We start from the raw sequence: 25,587 nt of genomic DNA, 5'->3' as shown, positions 1-25,587 counted from the left end.
GCACCACAGCCTATCATACCAACCAGTACCTATTAGAAAACCCTATACAACGAAGTGAAGGCTGTAAAACGAACATATCGGGTTTTCTGCACAATCAACCACATAATGTGGCTTTCAATTTGTTCGTAGGAAAGCCAAATGACATGGCCACAATGCAAACCTATCAAAATACAAACTTGATCAAAACAAAACCGAAAATAATATGCGAAAACTTTAGAGAAACTAAGAAAAAAATAAATAAATAACATAAAATGAGCGCCATACTGGAATTGAGTGCTGAGGCAGTTGGAGCTCTGACTAAAGTGCACAGTGGCAACTATAAAAGCGCCAGACGCGCATTGCGAGCAACCAGTTGCGGCGATGAACAAGTCAGCGAGCGCACAAAGAACAAAGCTAAAAAAAAAGAATTAAAAAATTGGTAAAAAGTAAAACACGCGGCACGCGGCTAAGAATAACTAAAAACATAAGAACAATAAAAAGTGCTTTATCAGCAAGCGAGAGTTTAATTTTTTTCTTTATTCAAAAGGTGATTATTTGATCAAGTTGTTAATTACTGTATTGTGAATAATTTTTTGAGTTTTTATTGTTGGGTTTTGCTAAGCAAATAAGAAGCAAAATACACAGTGGAATAGTGCAAGCAATTTTGAGAAATACAAATGACAAATACCTAAAACATTCAATATTTACTACAATATTTTCAGAGAAGTGATGTGGAGGAAAAATGTTATTGAAAGTTTGAAAATTTATAGAATTTTTACAAATTTTGTACAAAGTTTTAAATTTTAGGTTAAATGGTGAACGTTATTTTTTATGAAAACATAAATAAAGGAAAATAAATAAAAAAGCCAACTCTTTACCTTTATGGCAGACTTTGATTCAAAATAGGTGGGACGAACTTAATGTTTTTGCATACATACGTTGCTAAAGGGCCGCCATTTTATTTAAAAGTACTTTTATTAGTTAATATAAACAAATTTTACAAAAAATTGTGTTTAAATACCAGAAATCGCGGGCTGAAAGTCTGAAAAGGCTGAAAGCAGAAATAATCACCCATAACCACGATTGTTTTATTATTGTTTGACTCTCATATTAACTTTTTTCATTGCGTTTATGTTATATCTCCTATTTATTAATTTAACGATTTAAAAAATGTCTGTGCCTATTTTCTTGCAATAACGTTTAACTACAGGGTCCTTCAATCGAAGTCTAACCAATTAAAAAGGCCATAAATTTAGTTTGGAAAATTACTTTTATTCAATTCAAAGTAAAAAATATGTGAAAATCATACAAAATTAAATATCAATCTACTTATGCTTGATATCACCACCTTTTGCCTTGACTATGACCTTGAGATGGTTCAGAAACGAATCGCAAGCTGCTGAATGTGACTTGCAGGTGTTTTGGGCCACTCGCGAGCAATGGCTTTTTTCAGCCCCTCGAGACTGGCGAATCTTTTAGTTCGGACTTTGCTCTCCAAAATGGCCTAAAGAGAATAATCCATCGAATTCGCCTCTGGGGAATTTGAGAGTCATTGTGTGGGCGTTATGAAGTTCAGAACGTTGTTTTTTAGCCATTCTTGGTTCACTCGAGCTTTGTGAGACGGTACTGAGCCCTGTTGAAACGTCTATGGTCTACCAACGAAATGTTTGTCAGCCCACGACGATTAAAGCAACCTCAATTTGAACAATTTTCTCATCAGAAAACACAATGTTCGGAACTTGACCGCTTTCGTCCAAGCGAAGCAACTCCTTCGCTCTCTCAAGTGTGACTTGTTGCTGCTTTGGTGAGAGATCATGCGCCTTTTGGATCTTGTAAGGCTTGTCTTTGAGATCGTTTTTCAGTATGCGGCGGATGCTACGATCAGATATTTTCACTTCTTTCGCCATTTGATAGACACTTCGTCGGAGATTTCGCTCAAGTCGCTTCTTCACTTTTTGAGCCGATAGCGAACACTATTCACAGTAACTGCCTGACCGGCCTCATTTTGGAAAAAATACGGCCCAATGATGCCGCCGGCCCATAAACCGCTCCAAACAGTCACTCTTTGTGAGTGCATTGGTTTTTCGGCAATCACTCTTGGATTATCATTCGCCCAAATGCGGCAATTCTGCTTATTGACGAATCCACTGAGGTGAAAATGTGCCTCATCACTAAGGATGATTTTCTTCGAAAATTGGTCATTCACTGTTGCCATTTCCTGCCATCATTCTGACCATTGACGACGCTTGAAATGGTCAAGAAGCTTTAGTTCTTGAGTCAATTGCACCTTGGAAGCGTGTAAATGCAAGCCTTCATGCATAATGTTCATCAACGACGAGCGTGAGGGGTGCAATTGTTGGGCACGACGACAAGTTGAGGTGGACGGCTCTTCAGCCACACTATCGCGAACAGCAGCAATATTTTCTGTAGTACGAGCTGTACGAGCATGCACTGGTGTTTTCACAGCTCCTACAAACCCGGTTTGCTCAAACTTTTGCACAATTTTTCCGATTGTACGCACATTTGGGCGAGTAAATTGACCGAAAAAATCACGAAGTGCGCGATATGCATTTTGATTTGAACGCCCGTTTTCATAATAAGCCTGAATAACTTTAACGCGTTGCTCGATTGTGTATCTTTCCATGGTTCAAATTGAGTTAGTCTGAAATTGAAAAATGTCACATGAAATGCAGAAAAAACTTGACGTTTAGGTGGGGTTTACATTCAATATCGGCCCTTGAAACTTAACCACCCTTTATTTCAAAACAAGCGAAAACGCAAGTTAGAATTAGGAAATTTGGCCCTTTTTCTAAGGAGCCGCTAGGGAGCCATTGAAGGAGTCGTTTTGGGGTTACATTTTTCGAATTGGCAGTTCATGCCCTCTCTGAAAAACGGAATGGGAGGTGCCACGCCCTCTTCCCTTAAGCACACCGCCCTTAACTATTGGCCATATACGAAAGATTCCCCAATAAATAGTGAAAACTTTTCAATACATACGTCACGCTGCTATTATTGTAAACATAGGTGTATGAATATGTACCTCGCTATTAACACGTATATAGCTGGACACAAGGCTACTCGTGAACTGGGCTGTATTGAAAATACATCTGAAAATGTATGTTTTCATGAAAAAATTAGTTTCTTATATACTATATATACTATATATTTTCGTGGAAATCTCAAAATATTCCAGATTTTGTGAATCGGCAAATTTATTCTTGCGAAACGAAATTCGCAAGAAAAACATTATTGTCACTTGCTGTCATCACCGCCTTGCCATAACTGTTGTAATTATAAAAGTACGTACATACATATGTATATATTACACGATCACTTAAAGTATTACAGAATTGAACCGAAACAAATACAAATATTTTTAAGGTATGTACAAACGTGCAAGGTGTGGCCATTATATAATGATACTGATGCTGCAAAATATTTATTTTATTTCGATTTCACACATACTTACTTAATATCATTTCCACTACAAGGATGATAGATTAGTAGCTTTCGCCAATAATTATGGTGACCAACTAACTTGTGAGGGGAGCTTCGGCTGCCACATAACGGAGGTGGTTCGCCAGCCGAATTCTGCACAATCATTTCACATGTGTTCTTACATTCGTCCAAATACATATTCACACATTGGTCAAATCTGCCGGTTTTCAGACGGCAACGAAGTGACATTGTGTTAATATTTTCGCACATCTCCAACACATTCTTAGTATTTTCGTAGACAAACCGATTTGATACCTGGACTACGTCAGTCTATCCGCTGACTCTGTCAAAGAGTCTGTCTGAGAGCCAGCTAGCGGTCTGATCTTGACCACACCATTCAAATTCTTTTCACCATGATTTCATTCTCTTATATATTCACCATACTCCATGTAAATATTCCATTGTTCGAACTGGATGTGTTGTTGTCTCACAAGGATGATAGATTACCTGCTTTGGTCATGGTGTACAGAAGGTATTCTATCATTCTTGGTTTGACCAAGAAAACTGTGGTGAAAAACAAAATTGTGAGCCGATTAAGGGTCTGATGTTGGCACACCTCATGCTGAAAAGACTTCAAAGGTGAGCTCTTTAATAGACCGTTGGACTCCCATGACGGCATTCGGGGTTGGGAGGTTTGGAAGGTGGTAAGATACACCCGATGAATGTCTATCTGTTAACTCTTCGATCCAGTAGTTGTAGGCGTATTTGGTCCTTGACTCATCAGTATAGTGAAAGAGATGTCTTCTGACTCGCCTGAGAGGTGGCTCAGGCTATAGCAAGTACATGCGGTGTTAATTCCTGTTCGGTGCAACAGCTATTGCATGGTGTTCGCAAAACAAATCAAGATTTCAGCATAACCACGGCCTAATATGAAATTATAACTGTTAACAGTGACAGTAACAGTATGTGTTGAGAGGCTAATCGCTGACTGTTTGTATGATTTCAGATATATAAGTATATACTTCGTTTTGTCCCCGCTACCCTTCGAACCTAGTCGTTTTCCATTGTTATCTAGAAAAGGCAAAAGCAACACCGTAATTGTTGGGGCCAATGATGTCAACATCGTCGGCATGCGTTAGACTAATATTGCTAAATATTTTAATGTTCTCAAATAATCCTGAAGCCAAAGCAATGACTTCCCAAATGTTTACATAAAAACGTGTGGTTGATAATACCTGTATATACATTTTTGCTTTCAAGAAATTTTTGCGTCGTTACTGGCCTTTGATTGTGTATTTTTTAATATTTACGATATATAGAAACATTAAAATAGTAACTCATAAAATATTTATAAGCTACAATAAATGGCTAATTGCTAGTAACTCTAGCATAAGGACTTATTGACAAGTTTTGAAAATTTATTTAAATTACTAATTATTATTTTAATAATTTTTTATATGAAAATGTAGTTGGTTCTCCTACAAATTTCAAAAAAAAAAAAAACAATAAACAAATTTTCTTCAAAACTTCACGCTTTTTGCTCAGAATTGTTCCGAGTATGCAGTTTTACAGTCCATTGAATTTTAGTGCATGTTTTAAGTGGCTCAAGAATCTCGTGTTTTTTGTTTTGCTCATTTTTTTTGTATATGGTTCTTCCACTCCAAACACCGCAAGCTATAAAAATTGTCTAAAATCAACGCAATTTTTCAGTTACTTCAAACTTCATTTTATCAAAATACAATGGGCTATAAAACTGCATATTAGAAATGTATCTAAGAATTCCGACCAAAAAGTGTGAGATGTTGATGCACATATTTTAAAATTTTGTTTTTTAATTTGCACAAAGTTTGATACTTAGATCTGTATGCTTTTTGTGGTTGAATTAACTATATTATCCCAAAAAATTATTAGAATTAAAAAAAAAAGTTAGTTATAGTTATTTTACACAGTGTATGATAATACGGACTCTTTGACCTCGTCCTGTAGTTTGCATTTTCTGCATTTCATTGTTTCTTATAGTTAGTTTCGATGTGTGCGGAAAGGCGGCTATGTCTCATAGGAAACTACGGTTCTCTTTTAATAATTAAGAACATACGACTTGCTCGGGGTCTCGTAGTTCTATAGTATGTTTCGCTGTCATGTCTTCTTTGCAGTTGGGTAGAGATGCAGTTAAAGTGATAATTTAATTACCTGTAGGTTGTTCTCTGTGATAAGACATCAAAAAGAAAAAAGTTAAAAGATAGGAGCAACTGCGCTGAGTCACAAATGGGCTACTAGTCGGTTGAAAATAAGTTTTCGCGTTTTAAAGACAAACGTTTTTTTTTGTTTGCTTTTATGTAATGCATTAAAATTTTAAAAATTATTTATTGTAACTTAGCTAAAATTAAAAAATTTGATTATTTTTTGTAAGTTAGCTGAAAAAAGTTCCAACATTATTATAAGAAAATGTGTAAGTGTAGACCTAAAGTGCACCAAAATCAAAAAAATATATTCTCACCCCTCTACATACCATCCTGATTAGTGAATTATGAGTTTTGCTCAAAATAAATAAATAAATTAGTTCCACTTTCGTTTTATTGGTGCGACTAAAATCGCTTGTTTTCTTTATATTTCTTACCATCTGGGCAGAGTAGAAGTACCTACTCGTATTTGTTGACTAAAAGCTCGGTACGCAGTAGCTAACCAAAGAGTTGAAAAGTAAATAGGCGTATACTCTGCCTGATTCATATCTGTTTGGTTTTCTTATTATGCCACGCGAATTGGCAAAAGGCCATTGTTATCTCAGTGCAAACCCCCACTTGGCGACGTCAATGATAACCGAAGTCAATAAACACAACTGGCATATACTTACATATGTATATGCATGAGGCATATGGGAATCCATATAAATATTAAGCACACATATACATACATACACCTGTTTATATAAATACCGAAACTTTCGAAAGTTTCTTATCATGAAACGCAAAAAAAGTTGCAATCAAAAATTAAAGTGAAGCAATCAAAGTAATAAATATCTATGCATATAAAAATGTGCGCCAGATATCAGAAAAAATATATATATTTGCTATATTTTTAAATAACGCAAACAACAAAACAAGCATGTGTATGTGTACAAACATGGTGGCTGGGGCAATTTGGCGAATTGCGACTCCTTTTGTTATTACGAATTGAAAGTTCTTCTACGGCATACACTTTTTTGTATGTATGTAGGTTTAAAATGTTTTTCGAGCCTCCATAAATTGGTTTTTATTGAATATGATTATTTTAACTAGATTTTTCTAGGCACTTGGAATTTTTAGAATTTTACTTTTTCTGTGAAAGTAAATATTCAGTGATGTATTGATACAAATATTTATTACATTTTTTATATTTATTTTTACTTGAAATATCCAAAGTGGTATTTTTCGAGCAACTTCTAGTTTCATTTGGGAATATACATTTTTCTTTATATTCAAACTTCATTCGTTTACTCATTAGTTCCAGTAAAATACCATGTGTTATTTTAAAAAAATTATAAAAATATTGGGAAGCGCCCTTATAGGTTGCCTGAAGTCATAGCCTCGATGACGCGGTTTTGAAAAATTTAATTTCATACAAATCGCTCCGGCCTAATGTGTACATACACATACATATCTTGAAAATATTGCGGAATCTAAATTTCAAAAGATGTTCAATGATTTGAATAAAAAGTAAAGAAATATAATATACATACTTACTTTTTTAAAATACCCCCATATTCATACGGGAAATGCATTTTTTTTTTAATTTATAATAACGGATATTCAATTGATATGTGGTTTTTATTTCAAGGATCTCTTAAAACTTAAGCTTGTGACAATAGGAACAAAAAGGAAATATTCATGTGGACATTAAAATAGGTGCGAAATATAAATATATATTATATATATAGATACATATATATATGTATAATTGGCACGTACACCCTTTTTGGGTGTCTGGCCGAGCTCCTCCTCCTATTTGGGGTGTGCGCCTTTATGTTGTTCCACAAATGGAGGGACCTACAGTTTCAAGCCGACTCCGAACGGCAGATATTTTTATGAGGAGCTTTTTCATGGCAGAAATACACTCGGAGGTTTGCCATTGCCTGCGAAGGGCGACCGCTGTTAGAAAAAACTTTTTCATCATTTTGGTCTTTCACCGAGATTCGAACCTACGTTTTCTCTGTGAATTCCGAATAGTATTCATACACCAACCCACTCGGCTACGGCGGCCGATTAAAATAGCCTGTACATTTTTGGTAGCGAGTAGAAATACAATATGTAGGTGTATTAATTTCATATATGTTGCGTTTTCAATAGAGCAACCTTCACAAAACTATATCTCATTATAAATTTGTGATATTCTAAAAATTGTCTTAGTAAATAATATTTTTTTAATCTTCTAACTAATTTTGTGTTCTATCGCCTTGAATTAATCTCAGTTGGTGGGGCTTTTTCTGCAGTTTCGTTACATCAAAATTCTTGAAGGATGTAAAATCTTAGGCCCTCAAGGTTTCCTTAGGGGCTTAAAGCCGAAGCCATTTCCAGGCGAATCGAAACCCCTATTAATGCCGTCGACGAATAATTTGTATCTGAAAAACGAAAGACAAACATTGATTATTTTTTTAAGAACATTTTAGTAATAGTATTTTTAGAATACTGTGAATAGTATCCTTCAATCTAGTTGAGCAAATTTTCTTTAATGGATTCCTTTTTGTTTTTGAGAATTACAAATAATCATTTTTTGATTATCATATTAGGTAGGTAAAAGTTTAGAAGATAGTGCCATGGCACGTTCCGCTTATTAGGTCAGTTTGGGCGTGCACTTTGCTCAAAACTCTATTTTTGAAGACGGTTGACTTGATTTTCAAAAAATAATTTACCGATCGTGTCAAAATTTTACAAACTTCTTCAAAATAAGGTTGTCGAGTGTGTGGAAGACAATTTTCACAAGGCAATATGTATGTTTATAATACAGGGGTTTTTAATAAGAGGTGTTATTTTGATATTCAAAGAAAAATGCTATTTTTTAATATAAAGGATCGGATGTTTATTTCATTATAAAGAGGAAGGTATGTCGTTAAGAGTGGAAAATAACATCAGACAAATGACCACCTCGACCACGATTACAGAACAATATCTTTTTCATGAAATTTTCCATAACCGAATTGCAAAGTGGCTGCCCTATGTCCTCGATAGCCTCACGAATTCCATATTTAGGTCTTGAATCGACACTGGGCTGTTGGTATAGACCTTCTCTTTCACGTGGCCCCAAAGAAAAAAGTCACAAGGTGTTAAATCACAAGATCTCGGTGGCCAATTGTGATCACCTCTTCGACAGATAACACGGTCCGGAAAATTTTCCCGTAAAAGATCAATGGTTTCGTTGCTTGTGTGGCACGTAGCGCCGTCTTATTGAGAATAAACGTTGTCCAGATCAATACCATCCAATGCCGGCCATAAAAAATCGTTCATCTCTCGATAGCGCAATCCATTCACCTGTAACACCTGTTATTGCAAAACTCTTTACCAAAAAGAGCGCCTTTTTGTAAACAAATCTGGAAAACATTCACACGTAAGGGTTTTTTCTTCGGCAAAAGATGAGCAACAACAAATAACTGCAAAACCTTGTTGCTTTATGAGTTGTTGCATATAAATCTATCATAAATTGTTTAGCCTTCAAAATCAAGGCAACCCCTATAAGTGTTAGTACCTAAGAGCGATTATACTCTATGATCAAAAAGTGCTGGGAATGTTTAAATAAAACAAAACAGAGTTATGTAAATTTGAGGCAAATTTATTTTATCTCCTTCAAAATATGACCCGTTTGCAGCAACGCACATGCACCAACGCTTAACCCACTCGTCCATGCACCCCTGGGAGGCCGACGAAGGGATAACCTTCAGCTCCTTTGTCGCATTCTCTTTGATCTCCTCTATAGACTGAAATCTCCTGCCTCGAAGTGGTATTTTCAAAACAAAAAGAAGTCGCAACGGGCCATATCAGGTGAATACGGTGCTTGCACGATGGTATTTAGTCGGTGTTTGGTCAAATAATTCAGCACAATTTGGGCTCGGTGCGGTGGCGCGTTATTATCATGCAAAATCCAAGAACTGTTTGCCCACATTTCCGGCCGTTTGTGACGTACAGCATCTCTCAAATGATCCGATGGTTCTAAAAAGTGACAGATGTGTGTTTCACAGTCCCACCAATATAAGGAAAATATATGGACCGGTTCCCACATGCGTTTAAATTAAACATTCCCGGTACTTTTTGATCATAGGGTAGTTCTGTCTATAATGGTTAACTACCCAGTATCATAATAAGAAAGTACACTCGATGCTACAGCATCACCGGTTCTTCATCTTATGTGCGAGATTACTTCGGACCCAAGAAGATTACTCTCTCAAACTAGTCTTTCAGATGTGATTTGAGCAAGTTATGCTCTTCACAACTCCTTTCCTTCTCAGGCAGAGGAATATTTAAGGTATATATGTACAAAAAACAAAAAATGTGGATTACTATAGAAAGACTTACGAATATGTAAAAACAATAAACATTACAAATTAATAAAAGAAAAATAAATGGAATATTTTTATTATTTTATATTTGCAGAAGCTCCTTTGGAAATTGAGACAAACATCTCGTGAAAAAAGCGCATTCTTACATCAAGAAGCTATATAGAAAATAAAATGGAGAACGTGAGAACTTTCTTTTCTGGACAAAACAAAGATGGAACTTTGACAAATAATCAGCGAAACGGTGGGTTAAATCCGTTTACTGGGCGCATCGTGCCTGCCGGCATAGGCAGCGGACTGCAAGGCAATATGAGCCCACATAGTGACGGAGTGGATGTTAAAACTCATCACGAAGTCAAGCGGAAAGATAGCGACAGTTATTTCTATATAATGTAAGTATTTTAGTTACTTAGTTTTCTATATTAAATAAACCAATTTTTCTGCTGGTGCGTTAATGCCATATTTGGGGTAGTCAGAGAAAATTTGATGGTGTAGTAATTTGTTATTCGTTGAACTACCGTATATTTTCTTTTTTTGCAACTTGTAATGCCACACAAAAAAAAAAATAATAACTTACTCTATGAATTTTCTAGAATCTATTGATCTACTGATTTTCTTTTTTCGCGTTTACATACATACATACATACATAATTGGCTCGTACACCCGATTTGGGTGTTTGGCCGAGCTCCTCCTCGTATTTGTGGCGTGCGTCTTGATGTTGTTCCACAAATGGAGGGACCTACAATTTCAAGCCGATTCTGAACGGCAGATATTTTTATGAGGAGCTCTTTCATGGCAGAAATACATTCGGAGGTTTGCCATTGCTTGCCGAGGGGCGACCGCATTTGGAAAAAAATGTTCCTCCATTTTTTGGTGTTTCACCGAGATTCGAACCCACGTTCTCTCTCAGAAATCCGAACGGTAGTCACGCACCAACCCATTCGGCTACGGCGGCCGCGTTTCGCGTTTACTCTCGGCAAAATGCTTCCGCGCGCTTGTTAACAATACTCTGGACTAATGACAACTAATGCCCGTGCTAATGGAAAACTTTAAATCCGCTTTTTTTCGATACCTAAGAACATGACGTTCTTCCAGCGAATGCGCTATATTTGCACAAAATAAAAAATAATTTCGAGGCTTCAAAACGTTATTGAAATTCTGGAAGTGTTTCATATGTTTAATGAGCTTATCTTCAATTTTAACGATTTGTAAACGTTGCGGACCTGCAGAATTTATCATTCCGCTTTAAAAAATTATTCTGAAAGTAAAACCAAAAAAACACTCAAAATGACCTATATTGCAGTTCAGAAATAGGGCGCCCCTTTTGAAAAGCCCGTTTAGCTATACACATACAAGTACATGAAATAAAAAAGCTAATCGCATAATTAAATTTAATCAATTATCATTTTTTAATAACCGCCTTTTACTTCTTGTGCGGTAAATCAAGTGACCATAAATACCTAAACCACAAAAATAAAACTATGCATTTAATTAATTTTAAAATGTTGTAAACAACTGCTTAGATGCCAATTTAGTATGACACTTCGAGTTGTGCCAAATTGAGTATAATATTACCGAAAGATAAACTTTGGAAAAACCAGTTACCAAAACAAGCCCATAGCAGAATTTTAGTTACATATGCGCATGTCACACATAAATGGATACCAATGCCACTTCCAAATGCGTTCAGCTCAATTTTTTATTCACCTTCAGCAGCACTGCAACACTAGCAATGATTAAATCAGTTAATAACAATCAGAACATTCTGTAATTATTCACTTAATACATATATGTATGTATGTGGGTATATGCATTCACAACGCATGCATATGTACCTACATACATATGTATGTTTGAACCCACTGATACAACACCTTGAGCGGCCAGTTCACTGGTTACTCGTAGAAAACATAAAAAAATTCAATAAAAGAAATCCGGTTTACATTGTTTCTAAGTTATTTTTACTTGCAAACTTGTGTTGGGATATCTATTGAATAGTAAAATATTATATTCGCCAATTTAAATGCTTAACAATATGGATGAATTTTTTGATTAGGTATAAGTGACTAAGAATATACGCTACGAGTATTTGCCTGTGTTGAACTACTTTGTCTGATGGCGAATATTTACTTTCACTTCGGTTATAGCAATCGTCCCTCAGAAGGCAGTAATGATTAGGGCACTAAAAAGTATTGAATCCTTAGTCTGGAATAGTTTTTATAAAATCTTAAACATTTCGAGCAACATTTTTTAAATCCAAAAACTGCCAAATTCATAATAAATGCCAATTATGGCATTTTCATTGCTAATTGAAGTATAAAAAATTGCGAAGAAAGTTTCCTTAATATAGTTTCGGATTTGCTGATTTATTGACCAGATTCAAAAAGTTCTCGCAATATTAGATTCAACTGATTCTCAATAAAAAAAAGCGAAAATATTATTGGCAGTTGCTGATGTTTGACAAGTAGTAATAATAATTTTTATAGACGCTAATCTCGGTTTTCTGGTGGATTCCATAAAAAAAGCTGGAGACTGTAGGTTTTCCGCTCACAGCGCAATTACAAGTGTTAACTAATGTTAAGAAAAAAGAAAAATCGTTGACAGGGTTGAATGTGTGGAAGTAGAAGATAAGAAAGAAAAACAAAGACTGCATTGGTATAAAAAGCATTGGTCAAATTCAGGTAAAACCGCATCACTACAAAAATCCTCAGACACAATTTCCAAAGTTTTGGCCTTCAAATATGCGCCTTTTACGTCCGTAGAGGTTGAAAGTACATTTTCGACATTCAAGAGTATAACTGCGAAGAATTTCAGTTCGAAAATTTAGCGGCAATATTTGCTGCAATAACAACATGATCAAATTTTTTTTATTGAATAATTAAATTATTGTTCAGATTTCAAACTTTGACCAAAAAAAGCATATGAAATGGAAATAAATAGAAACATTATTTTTGCAAAAATAATTTTTCTTTCAAAAAATAATTTTTCTTTCTTTCTTTTTGTTCCCAGAACAAATTTGTTTCCTAAAAAAATTTTTTTTTATTTGTAGTATAAATTTCTTATGTTTAAGTGCAATTTTTTGGCACCAAAAATGCTTATTTCATAGCAATTTTTTAGTGGCCCTTGTAATAAATTTTCGAAAGCAAGCTTCTTTTAAAAATAACTTTGATTAAATATTATTTCCTTGATTTCATTAGCTCGAAAAATGATTGAATTTTCATCAAATTGAATTAATTAAATTTTCGCACCTCGAAAAATATTTGTTCCATTCCACTAGACAGGGTTGCTTTCTGCACTGATATTGTCCTTTAAACTTACATAATTTGTGTATACCACTTTTCATATAAATTATGAAAACTGTTTTACGAGCTCGTAATTTTCCGTGGTTTATATGGTGTGCTTATTGTACCATTAACTCGAGTTTAAGGTTTTGTGTTAATTTGCTTGAGAGTTATCTTTCTTTTCTCTTTTTTCGTTCTGCTTATATAGTATATAATTAAATGATATCTTAGCACGTTCGTTTTGTTTTTGTAAAACTCCTAGGTATTCAACAAGGTGAACTCCTTCAAGGAGATCGCACTAAAGCAGCTGATTTTGTGTATTGGCCATCAAAGGGACCTGCTTGATTTGCTTGTTTCTTTCCATTCTTATAGGAACAAAAGAAAATGAAGTTGTATACTCAACAATAATTTCTATTGAATTACAAAAACAATTCTTGATACAACCCAGTAATCGTAACTATTGTCAAGGCGGCTGCCGTACATGGTTCTTTTGGCTAGTAAACCTCATAGATTTTAAAGGGCTGGTGAAACATTCAAAGGATGTATGAACGTAACCTACATGAAAATACACAAATGTAAACAAAATTTAAAAAAAATTTTATGTATGAGAAAGACATGTTTTTATATGGTTATATTTACGCATGTAGGCATGTAAGAGCGAGCTGTCGATACAGTCAAGTGCGGCCAAATTTTGTTTTTGAAAATACGTTGGTATTTAAAGTGAGTTAAAGGCAAATTATTTGTATTGTAAATACCGCTTTTCACAATGGAGTTATAAATAATTTTAGCCTTAAAACTGAGAGACAAAAAGATACTCTTAGTCACGCCAAGCGGACGATTCTAAAACGATCCACCTTATCATTTTGATATACCTTAGATGGGTTTATTGAACTTTCCTCAATGCATTGCTCAAAGTAAACATGCCATGCACTTTTATAAAAGCTGTAAAAACAGAAATAAGAACTTTATTACTGAGCGTCACAGCCTTTATTTGAATTGTTTGCGCATTTATTAATAAAATAATATAAAAATAAGTATTTATATGATACATAGCCGTTATCCATACGTAGCCGTTCTCATTTCAAAATCACGTTGACCCACTGTAGCGCTACACAAACTGCAGCAGTGAGTAAATGACCAGATCGTTTAGCCTTTAACAGTGTGCCTACAGGCGTGGCGTGCTACATATGGTAGATATCTAGTAAGTACGGCCTTTGCCAATTACCTGCGTTCTCGAAATATTTTTTAGCTCAGTATGCTGAAATCTTCACTTAAATATACGAGTGTGTATATGCACCTGCACATGTACGCACATACATAAGTGGGCATTTAAGTATTTATCATATAAATCGAAAGGCGCGCATTGACGTTGTTCAGTTTGTTGGGTTGAAAAACCTTAAAAGCATCATAATAAAATCAAGTGAGCCACCGATAAACTGTGAGTAGTCAGCTGCTAAGAATAACTTCGTTTTGGAGGTTTCCTGGTTTCTTGAATTGTGCGCGAATGTTAAATTATAAAAATTAAAATAAAATAAGAAAGGAAAGTATAAGAAACAGTCTACTATCTCTTAAGTGGACACCTAAGGGACTGAAAGATTTGTTCGCCTGTGAAAACAAAGTGTAAAAAAGTTAATAATAATTTGTAATAGATCTTTAATCTTTTATCTGTTTTATACATACATTTGTAAGTATATATAAATATTTGAAAATGCAAGCTGAATTTTTATTAATGTAGAAAAATACAAGGAATGTAAAAAAACAAATTTTGTCTGTAATGAAATTTTAGCTTGGCGAGTTCTTCTATTCAAGTTTTCCGAGTTTTTTAATATCGTGTATTTGAAGATCAGTAAGCATTTCAGTGCCTTTGAGGCCGCTGTGATAATAAAGAAACAGCTTTTAGTTATCTTTTAGCCAAGTAAGTCTCTTTAATAGAAGTTCACCTGTTTTCAATCTTATTTTCTTGTTCATCTTCAGAAGAGTTGGCCAGCGATTCTTGAGAAACAATTATCACTACAGTATTGATATTTTCAACGTGGATTTGGTTCTGCCCTAGATTAATACCGCTGGAGAACTGAACAACTGGGATATCTGGTTTAAAAAATTAGCTTTCCTGAAACAATTTTTCACTTGCTCTCTCGCTTTGCCTCTGAAATAAACATCTAAGAAGTCATTTAAAATATGCCTAAAATTATACCGAACTCATAGTCAGCTGTTGTGTACCTACATGCAATTGATGTCATGTACTGCTTTCTAGCGAAGATCCAAAATTATGTTCGCTTTCAATAACATTTTATGAACTTATTTTGATTTACTATATTGTAAGGCGTCCGCTTATGAAGGAACGAAAATACCTTTGCTGGGGAAAGCAAGCGTCCACGTTCTGTTTTACGAGGGGTGTCCGCTCAAGAGAGAAAAATTAAAAAAATCTCTATATATGTTTAAGTACCGAAAAAAGTGTCCGCTTATCGCAGGTGTCCGTTCATAGAGAGTACACTGTATACAAATTACACGAGCCTTATTTACACACGGTGGAGAGAATTTAGAAGGTGTGGGCAACATTAGACCGTTAACCGGCACTCAGTGATTTTGAAGAAATCAGCTGATTTGCTGAAGTAGCAGGGGAAGTAACAAAGCTGAGACTGTGTTGTTTATATGTATAAGAAAATATTAACGTTGCTACCGCTCATGTTACTTCGTTGTCGTCTGAACTATAAGCATAGATAACTAGACTATACCCAATTATTGGTTCTTCCGATGTGGCATTACAGACGAAAGTTATGAAAACTGCACATTTTTACTGCACTGTCAGGAGAAAAAGAGTTTCGCATCAAATTACTATTTCGAAATGCTCATGTTTTTGTCGAACGTAAGCCCTCACTTTACTCAGTTATCTTAAAACCGATATGGATATATGACATTAAACTTTGGGGCACTGCAAAGACTCCAGTCGAAAACCTTCAGAATAATGTCAAACGCACAAATTCATCTTGATCTCAAATATTTGAGATCACAATAATTGAAGAAATAAGAAAATATGCCACTTCACCAAACATACGACTTCAATCGTACTAAAACCCTCTTGTCATTGAAATAATTGCGAATCCCATAACCTTCACCAGACTCAAGAGAAAGTCTACAAAAGTCCTCATATGATAAAAAAGTAGTCTAAATATTAGTAAATGCTTGCACCACTGAACGTATTCCATAAATGTTTTTTTCTTAAATGAATTAAATAGCTTTAAGTAAGAATATTGCTTATTGTTTAAGAAACAGAAGAAATAGAATTAAAAAAAAAATAATCTATGGTCTGAACAGCGACTAATCGGAGAGCGTAAAAATGTGTGTTAAATAAGCGGACACAATTCTGCTGCCGAATTCCCTGTGACGTGATAACCGAAGTTACCCTCACAATTTCGCTTCGGATGGCGAAAGCTGTTGTAGTCTATTATATTTGGTTAACGGTATGATGTTGGCCACACCTTCTGAATTCTCTCCACGGTGCATGCATACATGTACACATATAAATATGATGTGTTAATCTGCATCCGCAAGTACCTGCATGTACATACACGTAGGTATAAAATCAAGAGCCGTAAGTGAATGCTAGGCATTTTCGGTTATCGCACAAGCCTGGATGTGTCCAGCAGAACGATTCAAGTAAATTACTCTCACTTGGTGTATTGAACTTTTTTGAATTTGTGAAATGTCAACATGAATATTTAGCTTAAAAAATGTACTAAATTATAATAAAATAATGTTTTTATTTTCGTTTATTACAGGTGGCGCTCGTAAATCGCATCATTAGTTGACTAGACTCCAACGCAACTTGTTATTCTAAAGTTACCTGCAGTCAACTTACACAACATCTATAAACTTATATATTCAATTAAAATAATTTATTTTTTACATATATGTATATATCTTTTGTGAACATACATATGTACGTAAATTTATAAGTTGCATAAAATTTTATATGCTAGTGATATTAGTTTTAGATTTTTTTTTTACATTTGTATTTACACATACAGAACTAACAGGGAATAGAAGAAATTGCGGCTGGAATGTTGGTATTTGACACAATTCCTGTTCACATGGATTCATTTGATGCATTAATTATCTTTTGTTGGCTAATTTGTGCTCTTCTATTCGGTCCAATCCTATTCATTCTATGCGTTTACTTACCTGAATTACCTGTTAGATATATAAAACACATCCGATCAATGAGTTAAAAATATGCTTGTGTATACAAATCTACAACTGTATTTAAATGTAAGCAATTAATTATTAAATTTTGTATAGTATTGTCTACTAAATAAGTTTTAATGCGACTTGTATTGCAATAAATATCTATGGAAATTACAAAATTTATGTTTGTATTCACTTATTGAAGTTCATTGACTTTGTCATGAATGCACTGATAAGTTGAGATGTTGTTGTTGTTGTAGCAAAATAAACATTTATTTATTACATTTTATTTATCAAACCCGTAACCGAAAGTTATTTTACAGTGTTTGAACTTACGAATACTATCCTTAATAATATAGAGGAAATATTGGGTTGGGGAAAAATAAATATCGTATTTGTGATCGAAATTTGACGCTTTATTTAACGTACTTAGAATTATCCGATTGCCATTTAGATGGCAACTTCATTATCCCCCCTTTATAAAACCCCCCTCTTTATTTGCAAAAAACTCAGACAACCAGTTTTCGCAAGCCTCTTTTGAGGCTAACTTGGTATCACCAAGGGCGTTTTGCATGGACCGGAAGAGATGATAGTCACTTGGTGCCAGGTCCGGACTATATGGTGGGTGCGATAGGACATCCCAGCCGAGCTCCCGTAGCTTTTGGCGGGTCATCAAAGATGTGTGAGGACGAGCGTTATCCTGGTGGAACACAACACCATTCCTATTGACCAATTCTGGTCGCTTCTGGTCAATCGCCTGCTTCAAACGGTCAAGTTGCTCACAGTAGAGGACCGAATTAAGGGTCTGGCCATAGTTGAGCAACTCATATTTGATAATTCCCTTCCAATCCCACCAAACACACAGCGAAACCTTCCTGGCGGTCAATCCGGGCTTGGCGATGGTTTGGGCCGGCTCGCCGCTTCTCGACCACGATCTTTTTCGCTTGGCGTTGTCGTACGTGATCCACTTTTCATCGCCAGTCACCATCCGCTTCAAAAATGAGTAAAGTTCGTTCCGTTTTAGCAGAGAATCGCAAGCGTTGACGGTCCAAGAGATTTTTTTGCGTCAACACGTGTGACACCCAAACATCCAGCTTTTTTTGGAATCCAATCTTCTGCAAATGGTTCCAAACGGTTTTGTGGTCTACACCTAGTTCCTGACTAATCGAGCGAATGCTCACATGCCGGTCTCTTTGGATAATTTCAACGATTTTATCAGTCTCTACGACGATTGGCCTACCAGTACGGGGTGCATCTTCGACATCTACTACACCAGGACGAAATCGATCGAACGAACGCTGTGCTGTGCGAATCGTTAAAGTATCAAGCCCATAAACTTCACAAATTTTTGCCGCTGCCTTCGTTGCATTTTTGCCTCTAAGGTAGTAAAAACGCAAAATATGACGAATTTCTTGTTTGGCGAACTCCATCTTTGACGCGCTATAACTTAAGACTGAAATGTACGATCACAATACTGTCAAAAAACACTTGTAGTACAGATTGTCGTTTTCAAATCGCCGTTTAGTGTGACAATATAATGGAAATATACTCGTATAAGGAGTTATGATGAAGTGACAGTTTGGAAAATGTCGTGATTCCTTTTGCCGAGAGGAGTTCTAGTATGGTGTTCATTTAATTCATGGTGCCGTTCGTTATTAAATTTGTACATAAGATTTCTTTGCCTCTAGTACAGTTATGCCCAAAAATTTTGTATGGCCGAGCAAGTCTGAGATATTGAAAAAATTGTATATTTCTGTGTAAACGAGCGTGTTTTTGTGTAAATTTTTCTGCAGCTGTAACTAATTGTAGAATATAAGCGATATCGATTGTTGCAGGTCAAATGCAAAAGAATGAAACACCTAATTCGCGCCCCCATTCGTAATTCGCTTTTTCATTCCTAATTTCCTCTGTCATTCGTAATTCACTTCCCTATTACCCTTTGAATTACATAATTAACAGTACAAAGTATAGTATAGATTTTAGAGTGAATTATTTCATTTGTAAGTGCATAACTCAGTAGCAATTACCCAGCGAAAATTTATCGAAATTTATCGAAATCGCAAATATATCAAAGTTAGCTGTCAGACACAAACAAAAGAGTAAACCAAAACAAAAACAACACAAAGCCTTGTAAAGCCGGAGTTGGAGTTGCAACTGTTTGCTTTTGCTTGTTTTAGAGGCCACAATGCAAATAATGCGCTGACTATTGTGTGGGAGTAAGGATGGGAAGGCTAAGTTTTTGGGTTTGAGGAATGAGATTTTTTTTTGGTTTTAGAAGCAGGGAAAGTAGGTAAATTTAGAAAAGTGCGAGGACCGTGCTTTAGTGGAACTCGAACCCACAACCTCTGGGATGGCAGGCTAGTGCACTTACGCAAGACTACCGAGGCCGCTTCTAGTCACGCTTTAAATCAAATGTGAGGAACATCCCTATCCCCCAATGCTATGCTCCAGTTGACGGTGCGATTGATGACCAAGAAGGCGACAGTCAGCTAAACGCAGTTTACGACTCCCTCCCCCCAAGCCGATATATTTTTTGCCTATGGGAGATCTGAACAAAAAAGTTGGTACCCATAACACCACTTTGGGACACGTTATGAGTACAGAGTAGTGTATTAACAACGATAACGGCGAGCGATTTGCCAATGTTTGCAATTCAAGGAGTTTGGTCCTTGAAAGTACTCTCTTTGAACACGAAGAGGGCCACGTGGACTAAATGGACTAAATTGCGATGAGTCACACACATAACAAGTGCCTGCTTGACGTGCGAAACGAGCGTGGAGCTGATATTGGACTGACCGCATAAAAGTACGGGCAGTGGTAACTCGGCCACCGAAATGTAATATCGAGCGAATAATGAACCTTGCTGTAAAAATGCAGTTTTATTACACATTATACGAACACCATCGTGCATTACCTAGTGATGCTAATAAACCCACGGAGACGCACTGGGATCAAATCAAAACCATTATAAAAAGTTTTGCAGATAAAACACTCGGCCCTATCTCTCGAGGAAAAAAGTCATGGATGAGCGGTGAAACCTGAAATAAAATAAGCCTACGCAAAACAATTAAGGAACAAACCGTGAACAGCGCAGATCGGAACGGCGCGCAACCTAAGCAGATGGAAAAACAATACCGCAGTTTGCAGAAAAGTATCCAACGAGCTCTGCGCAGAGATAAAAGGCAGCATGTCAGCGGTCTTATTGACGAGGCTAAAAATGTGGCCATAACTAGTGACTAGTGACTCTCACACGCTCTTCAAGATCACTAAAAAGCACGTTGTCGGAAGCATTGCTGATAAAAGATGCATACGGAAACCTCTTTATCACAACTAAGCCTGAGGAACAATGACCTTGCCCCCTCTTTGGACCAGCTGCCCATATGTAGCGATACCATCGAAATAAACTCCAGCACAAAAACATCTCCACCAAGTTTGGCAGAAATCAATGCCGTTCAATAGCGTAACTTCCGAATGGAAAGGCAGACGGTATAGATTGCATACCTGCTGAGCTTTATATATAGTAAAAACGACCCTGTGTTCTCCGTAAAAATTCTATCGCCTATAATAACATCCACATGGATGAGTTATTCCCGAGAGAATGGAAAGAGCGCATCATAGTGAAGCTTGCTAAAAACGGTGATCTTAAAAACTGCAACAATCTGAGGGGTATCTGAATGCTTCCTGCGATAGCAAAGCTCATAGCCCGGGTAATACTAAACCGGCTTAAACACCACCTAGAAGCATGAATGAGCTCCTAGGCTGATTTTCGTATTGGCTTCTGTTGTGCCGACCAAATTAACACACTTAGGATTATCATCGAGTAGTGTGTAGAATTTAATTCGAAATCCCAATCCGGTTTCTCCTTGTAATCAAAGATATCCTGAGATACCTTGCTTAGGTATCTGACACACGCCGATGACATATGCTTGTTTACATACAAGCTTTTCGACCTAAAGTTACTAAGTCAAGCCATGCAGAGCAAGTTGCAAATAACCGGCCTCAAATCCAATGGTGGGAAAATAAAAGCATTGTACCTCAATGGCACTGTATCGGAGCCATTGGTAGTGGGTGCGCAGCAGTTTGAAAACGTTGATTGATTTTGCTACTTTGGCTGCATGGTCACTACAGACGACGGTTCTGAAGTGGATGTTGAATGCAGAATTAGCAAAATAAAGTCTGTCTTTGGCATCCTCGCTACAATGCAGCAAAACAATATCATCGACCTTCGCACAAAGCTACGCGTATACAAATCCAGTGTTAAGTCAGTGCTTCTGTATGGATGCAACACCTAGAAAGTAATTGTGACAATTACGAAAGGACTACACACATTTATCACCCACTGTCTTTGGCGCATCTTGCGAATCTTCTGGCCGCGAACAATAACCAACGCTCACAGGTGAATATAGCAACCGAAATACGACACAGGAATTAGCAGTGGATCGGCCACACGCCGAAAAGCGACGACAACGGTGCTAAACAGTCCTTGCGGTAGAGCCCTTTTAAGCAAACCAGTCGCGGCATTGGCTGACCACGTACCACCTGGTGACGCTCTCCAGATGCAGAAATGAAATCTCTCGGCCTGTCATGGAACGAATTGAGCTCCCTAGCACATAACGGTGTTCGTTGGCGAAAGGAACTAGTTGACGCCCTTTGCTCCAAATAACAGTTAAAGGAACCTTTCTATACATATAAACTAAATAATTGGCGCGTACACTTCTGTTAGGTGTATGGACGAGCTCGTACTCGTATTTGTGGTGAGAGTCTTGATGTTGTTCCACAAATGGAGGGATCTACTGTTTTAAGCTGACTTTGAATGGCAAATGGTTATCTTATGAGGAGCTGTTTTATGACAGAAATACACCAACCCATTCGGCTACGGTGGCCGCTAATATACATACAGTTAGTAACATAAATAAGTATACAGGAACCTGATTTATGGAATTGTATGACGCTAACGCTTTCCTTAATATGTACTCAAAATATTTTACATATGGTAATTGTGTACTGGGATAAGCTTTCATATGCGCCTTAATTTAGCTGTAAATTTTAGGTACCGTTATCCACGCTTTGCTTTGTCTTTGATGCCAGCGAAATTTATGTCACAAAAGTTAGTATACAGCAAACGATTGTTCAGTTAGCATTACATTTATTTTTACGTATTGATTAAAAAAGTTAAAGCTTTTAAAAGGAAATAATTAAAGTCAGTATAAAAATATAGGGAAGAACTTTTTGTTTTAATTTTTGCGACATTTTTAGTAATGGCACCAAAAGGAAAAGAGCTTTCTGATGATTTAAATAAACTGATTATAAAACATCACAAGGAACATAAATCATTGCGAGAAATCGGTCGTTTGATAGATAGGAGTTTTGCTACAGTTCAAAAGATTGTGAATAAATATAAAAGTGCGGGAATCACCACTAATAAAGAGCGTTGTGGGCGTCCGCCGCTCTTAAGTCCCAGAGAAAAAAGCTTAGTCGTTCGGAAAATCAGGACAAACCCCAAAATAAGTGCCCCCAAATTGAAATCTTAAGTTGAAAATGTGACTGGAAAACAATTTAGCACCCAAACTATTCGCCGGGTTTTGCATAGTGCTGGTTATCATGGGCGCAGTGTTAGGAAAACGTCCTTCGTGAGTAGTGTCAATCGGAGTAAACGGATTTCATTCGATCATTCATTCGAGATCATGAAAAATAGGACCAAACGTTTTGAAACCAAGTCATATTTTCTGGTGAGTGTAAGTTCAGTATCTGTGGATCTGGTGCCGGTGAAAAAGTTTGGAGAATAGTTAACCCAGAATTGGATCTAAACAATATGACCGGCACTGTGAAGCATGGAGGGGGCTTTGTGATGGTTTGGGGATGTATGGCTGCAAACGTGGTTGGAAACTTGGTATTTATCGAAAATAGTATGGACCGATATGGTTATTTAAATATTTTGAAAAATAATTTAAAAGAAAGCGCTACGAAATTGGGCCGAGCGACGTTTATCTTCCAGCAGATTAATGATTATACAATGTGCGAAAACAGCTGAAAACATCGCCACATTCCCCGGATACCAACCCAATCGAACATTTATAGGAACATTTAAAGCGGCAAATAACTAAACATCCGATTAGAAATCAGGAACAACTGAAAAACGTCCTTCAAGAGGAATGGAATAAAATACCACCAGCTGTAACTGAAAACTTGGTGAAATCAATGCCATCACGACTTAAAGCGATTGTAAAGTCTAATAATTATCCTACCAAATACCAGGATATGATTTTAATTATGTTTTTGGTTTCACAAATTAATAATATGATGAACTGTATACTTACTTTTGAGACATGAATTTTTATAAAGTTTAATATAAAAAGCTATAATTTTATTCCTTTTTAAAATTGTGTCATTATTTGGATTAAATATGATTTTTGTATTTCATTCATGTAAAAACCCCCAAATTTGTTATAACTTAGGTTGTTTGAAGGAATCGATTGAGGGAAAATTGAAAACGTGTCCGGTGTATACTTACTTCTGTTACTAACTGTATGTAGTTTATTAACCTCTTAGAGTTTAACCCGAAAGGTAAGTCTTTTGAAAAGTGAATATTTTCATAAAATATCTTTTTATAACTATTTTGGCATCGAACTCTATCCCTCTATCCTTCTGCGAGAGAAACACTTAGCTGATCAACTTTCATTTAACTAAAAACTGAAAAACAAGAACAAGATAGACTAGTTGCCAAGTGAGCGGTGTAATGCGCAAATTAGTTAGAGAGCGTACTACGTTCCGCAACTTAACCGCCAACCGAATAGCCAGAAAAAGGACGGTTCGACTATTCGAAAAGCACTAGTCGACTAATGTTGTATTCGAATAACTCGTTTAACTTGTCGTCAATCTTATTTTGTAGTCTACCTTCAGAAGAGTTGTCCTTTTCTTGAGAAACAAATAAAATTTCAAGAAAAGAGAAATATTAAAAATCTCCTTACCGCTACGAGAGACATGTAAGAGAGAGCACACTGTATACAAATTACTCAAAATCCTATTTACACATCATCCAGGTACATATAGTATGTATATATCTAAATGTACTCGCATACGCGGGTATAAAATCAAGAGCCCTAAGTGAGTGCTAGTCATTTTCGGTTGTCGCACAAGTCTGGATGTGTCCATCAGAACAATTAAAGTAATTTTCTTGCACTTCTTGGTGCATTGAAATATTTTGAATTTGTGAAATGTCAACATACATATTTAGTTTTAAAAATGTACTATATTATAATAAAATAATGTTTTTATTTTCGTTTATTACAGGTGGCGCTCGTAAATCGCATCATTAGTTGACTAGACTCCAACGCAACTTGTTATTCAAAAGTTACCTGCAATCAACTTACACAACATCTATAAACACATCCATATATAATAGATGTACTTATTTATTAAATTAAAATAATTTATTATATACATATACATATATGTACGTTAATTTATAAGTTGCATATAATTTTATATGCTAGTGATAGTAGTTTTAGAAAAACAAAATTTTTTTACGACATTTGCATTTACATATCAAGAACTAACAGGGAATAGAAGAAATTCCAGCTGAAATGTTGGTACATGGTATTCCTCTCCTTGTACAAATGGATTCACTTGATTTATTGATTACCTTTTGTTGGCTAATTTGTGCTCTTCTATTCGGTCCAATCTTGTTCTTTCTATGCATTTACTTACCTGAATTACCTGTTAGATATATAAAACACATCCGATCAATGAGTTAAAAATATGCTTGTGTATACAAATCTACAACTGTATTTAAATGTAAGCAATTAATTATTAAATTTTGTATAGTATTGTCTACTAAATAAGTTTTAATGCGACTTGTATTGCAATAAATATCTATGGAAATCACAAAATTTATGTTTGTATTCACTTATTGAAGTTCATTGACTTTGTCATGAATGCACTGATAAGTTGAAATGTTGTTGTTGTTGTAGCAAAATAAACATTTATTTATTACATTTTATTTATCAACCCCGTAACCGAAAGTTATTTTACAGTGTTTGAACTTACGAATACTATCCTTAATAACACAGAGGCAATAAAATATTAATGTATAAGGATTTAGCAAAGGGACTCAGTAGGGGAATGGTGATGGAGTGACAGTCCTTGGCCGGATATAAATCCGGGTAGTTCCAGTAACGTAGAAC

The 25,587-nt window shown here is 35.8% G+C and overlaps 1 protein-coding gene and 1 long non-coding RNA gene across 2 annotated transcripts; both read left to right on the top strand.

The window, feature by feature from the left end:
• The first annotated feature begins 331 nt into the window (after positions 1-331).
• Positions 332-17,253, top strand: LOC128866985 (uncharacterized). Its single transcript, XM_054108067.1, has 3 exons — positions 332-526; positions 10,035-10,329; positions 16,999-17,253. The coding sequence occupies exons 2-3, from the start codon at positions 10,112-10,114 to the stop codon at positions 17,009-17,011; spliced, it is 231 nt and encodes a 76-aa protein (XP_053964042.1). The 5' UTR covers positions 332-526; positions 10,035-10,111; the 3' UTR covers positions 17,012-17,253.
• Positions 17,254-24,174: 6,921 nt separating this feature from the next.
• Positions 24,175-25,403, top strand: LOC128867632 (uncharacterized). The gene is made up of 2 exons (XR_008455002.1): positions 24,175-24,569; positions 24,695-25,403. It is a non-coding gene; the product is annotated as an uncharacterized LOC128867632 (long non-coding RNA).
• The last annotated feature ends 184 nt before the right edge of the window (positions 25,404-25,587 follow it).

This window comes from Anastrepha ludens, chromosome 6 (genome assembly GCF_028408465.1).
Source record: "Anastrepha ludens isolate Willacy chromosome 6, idAnaLude1.1, whole genome shotgun sequence".
In the NCBI taxonomy this organism is placed as follows: domain Eukaryota; kingdom Metazoa; phylum Arthropoda; class Insecta; order Diptera; family Tephritidae; genus Anastrepha; species Anastrepha ludens.
The sequence above is the reverse complement of the archived record's forward strand: the minus strand, read 5'-3'. Positions and strand labels throughout refer to the sequence as shown.

Excerpts from the sequence above, each read along its gene's own strand:
- LOC128866985 (XM_054108067.1), top strand. The coding sequence starts at position 10,112 with ATGGAGAACGTGAGAACTTTCTTTTCTGGACAAAACAAAGATGGAACT.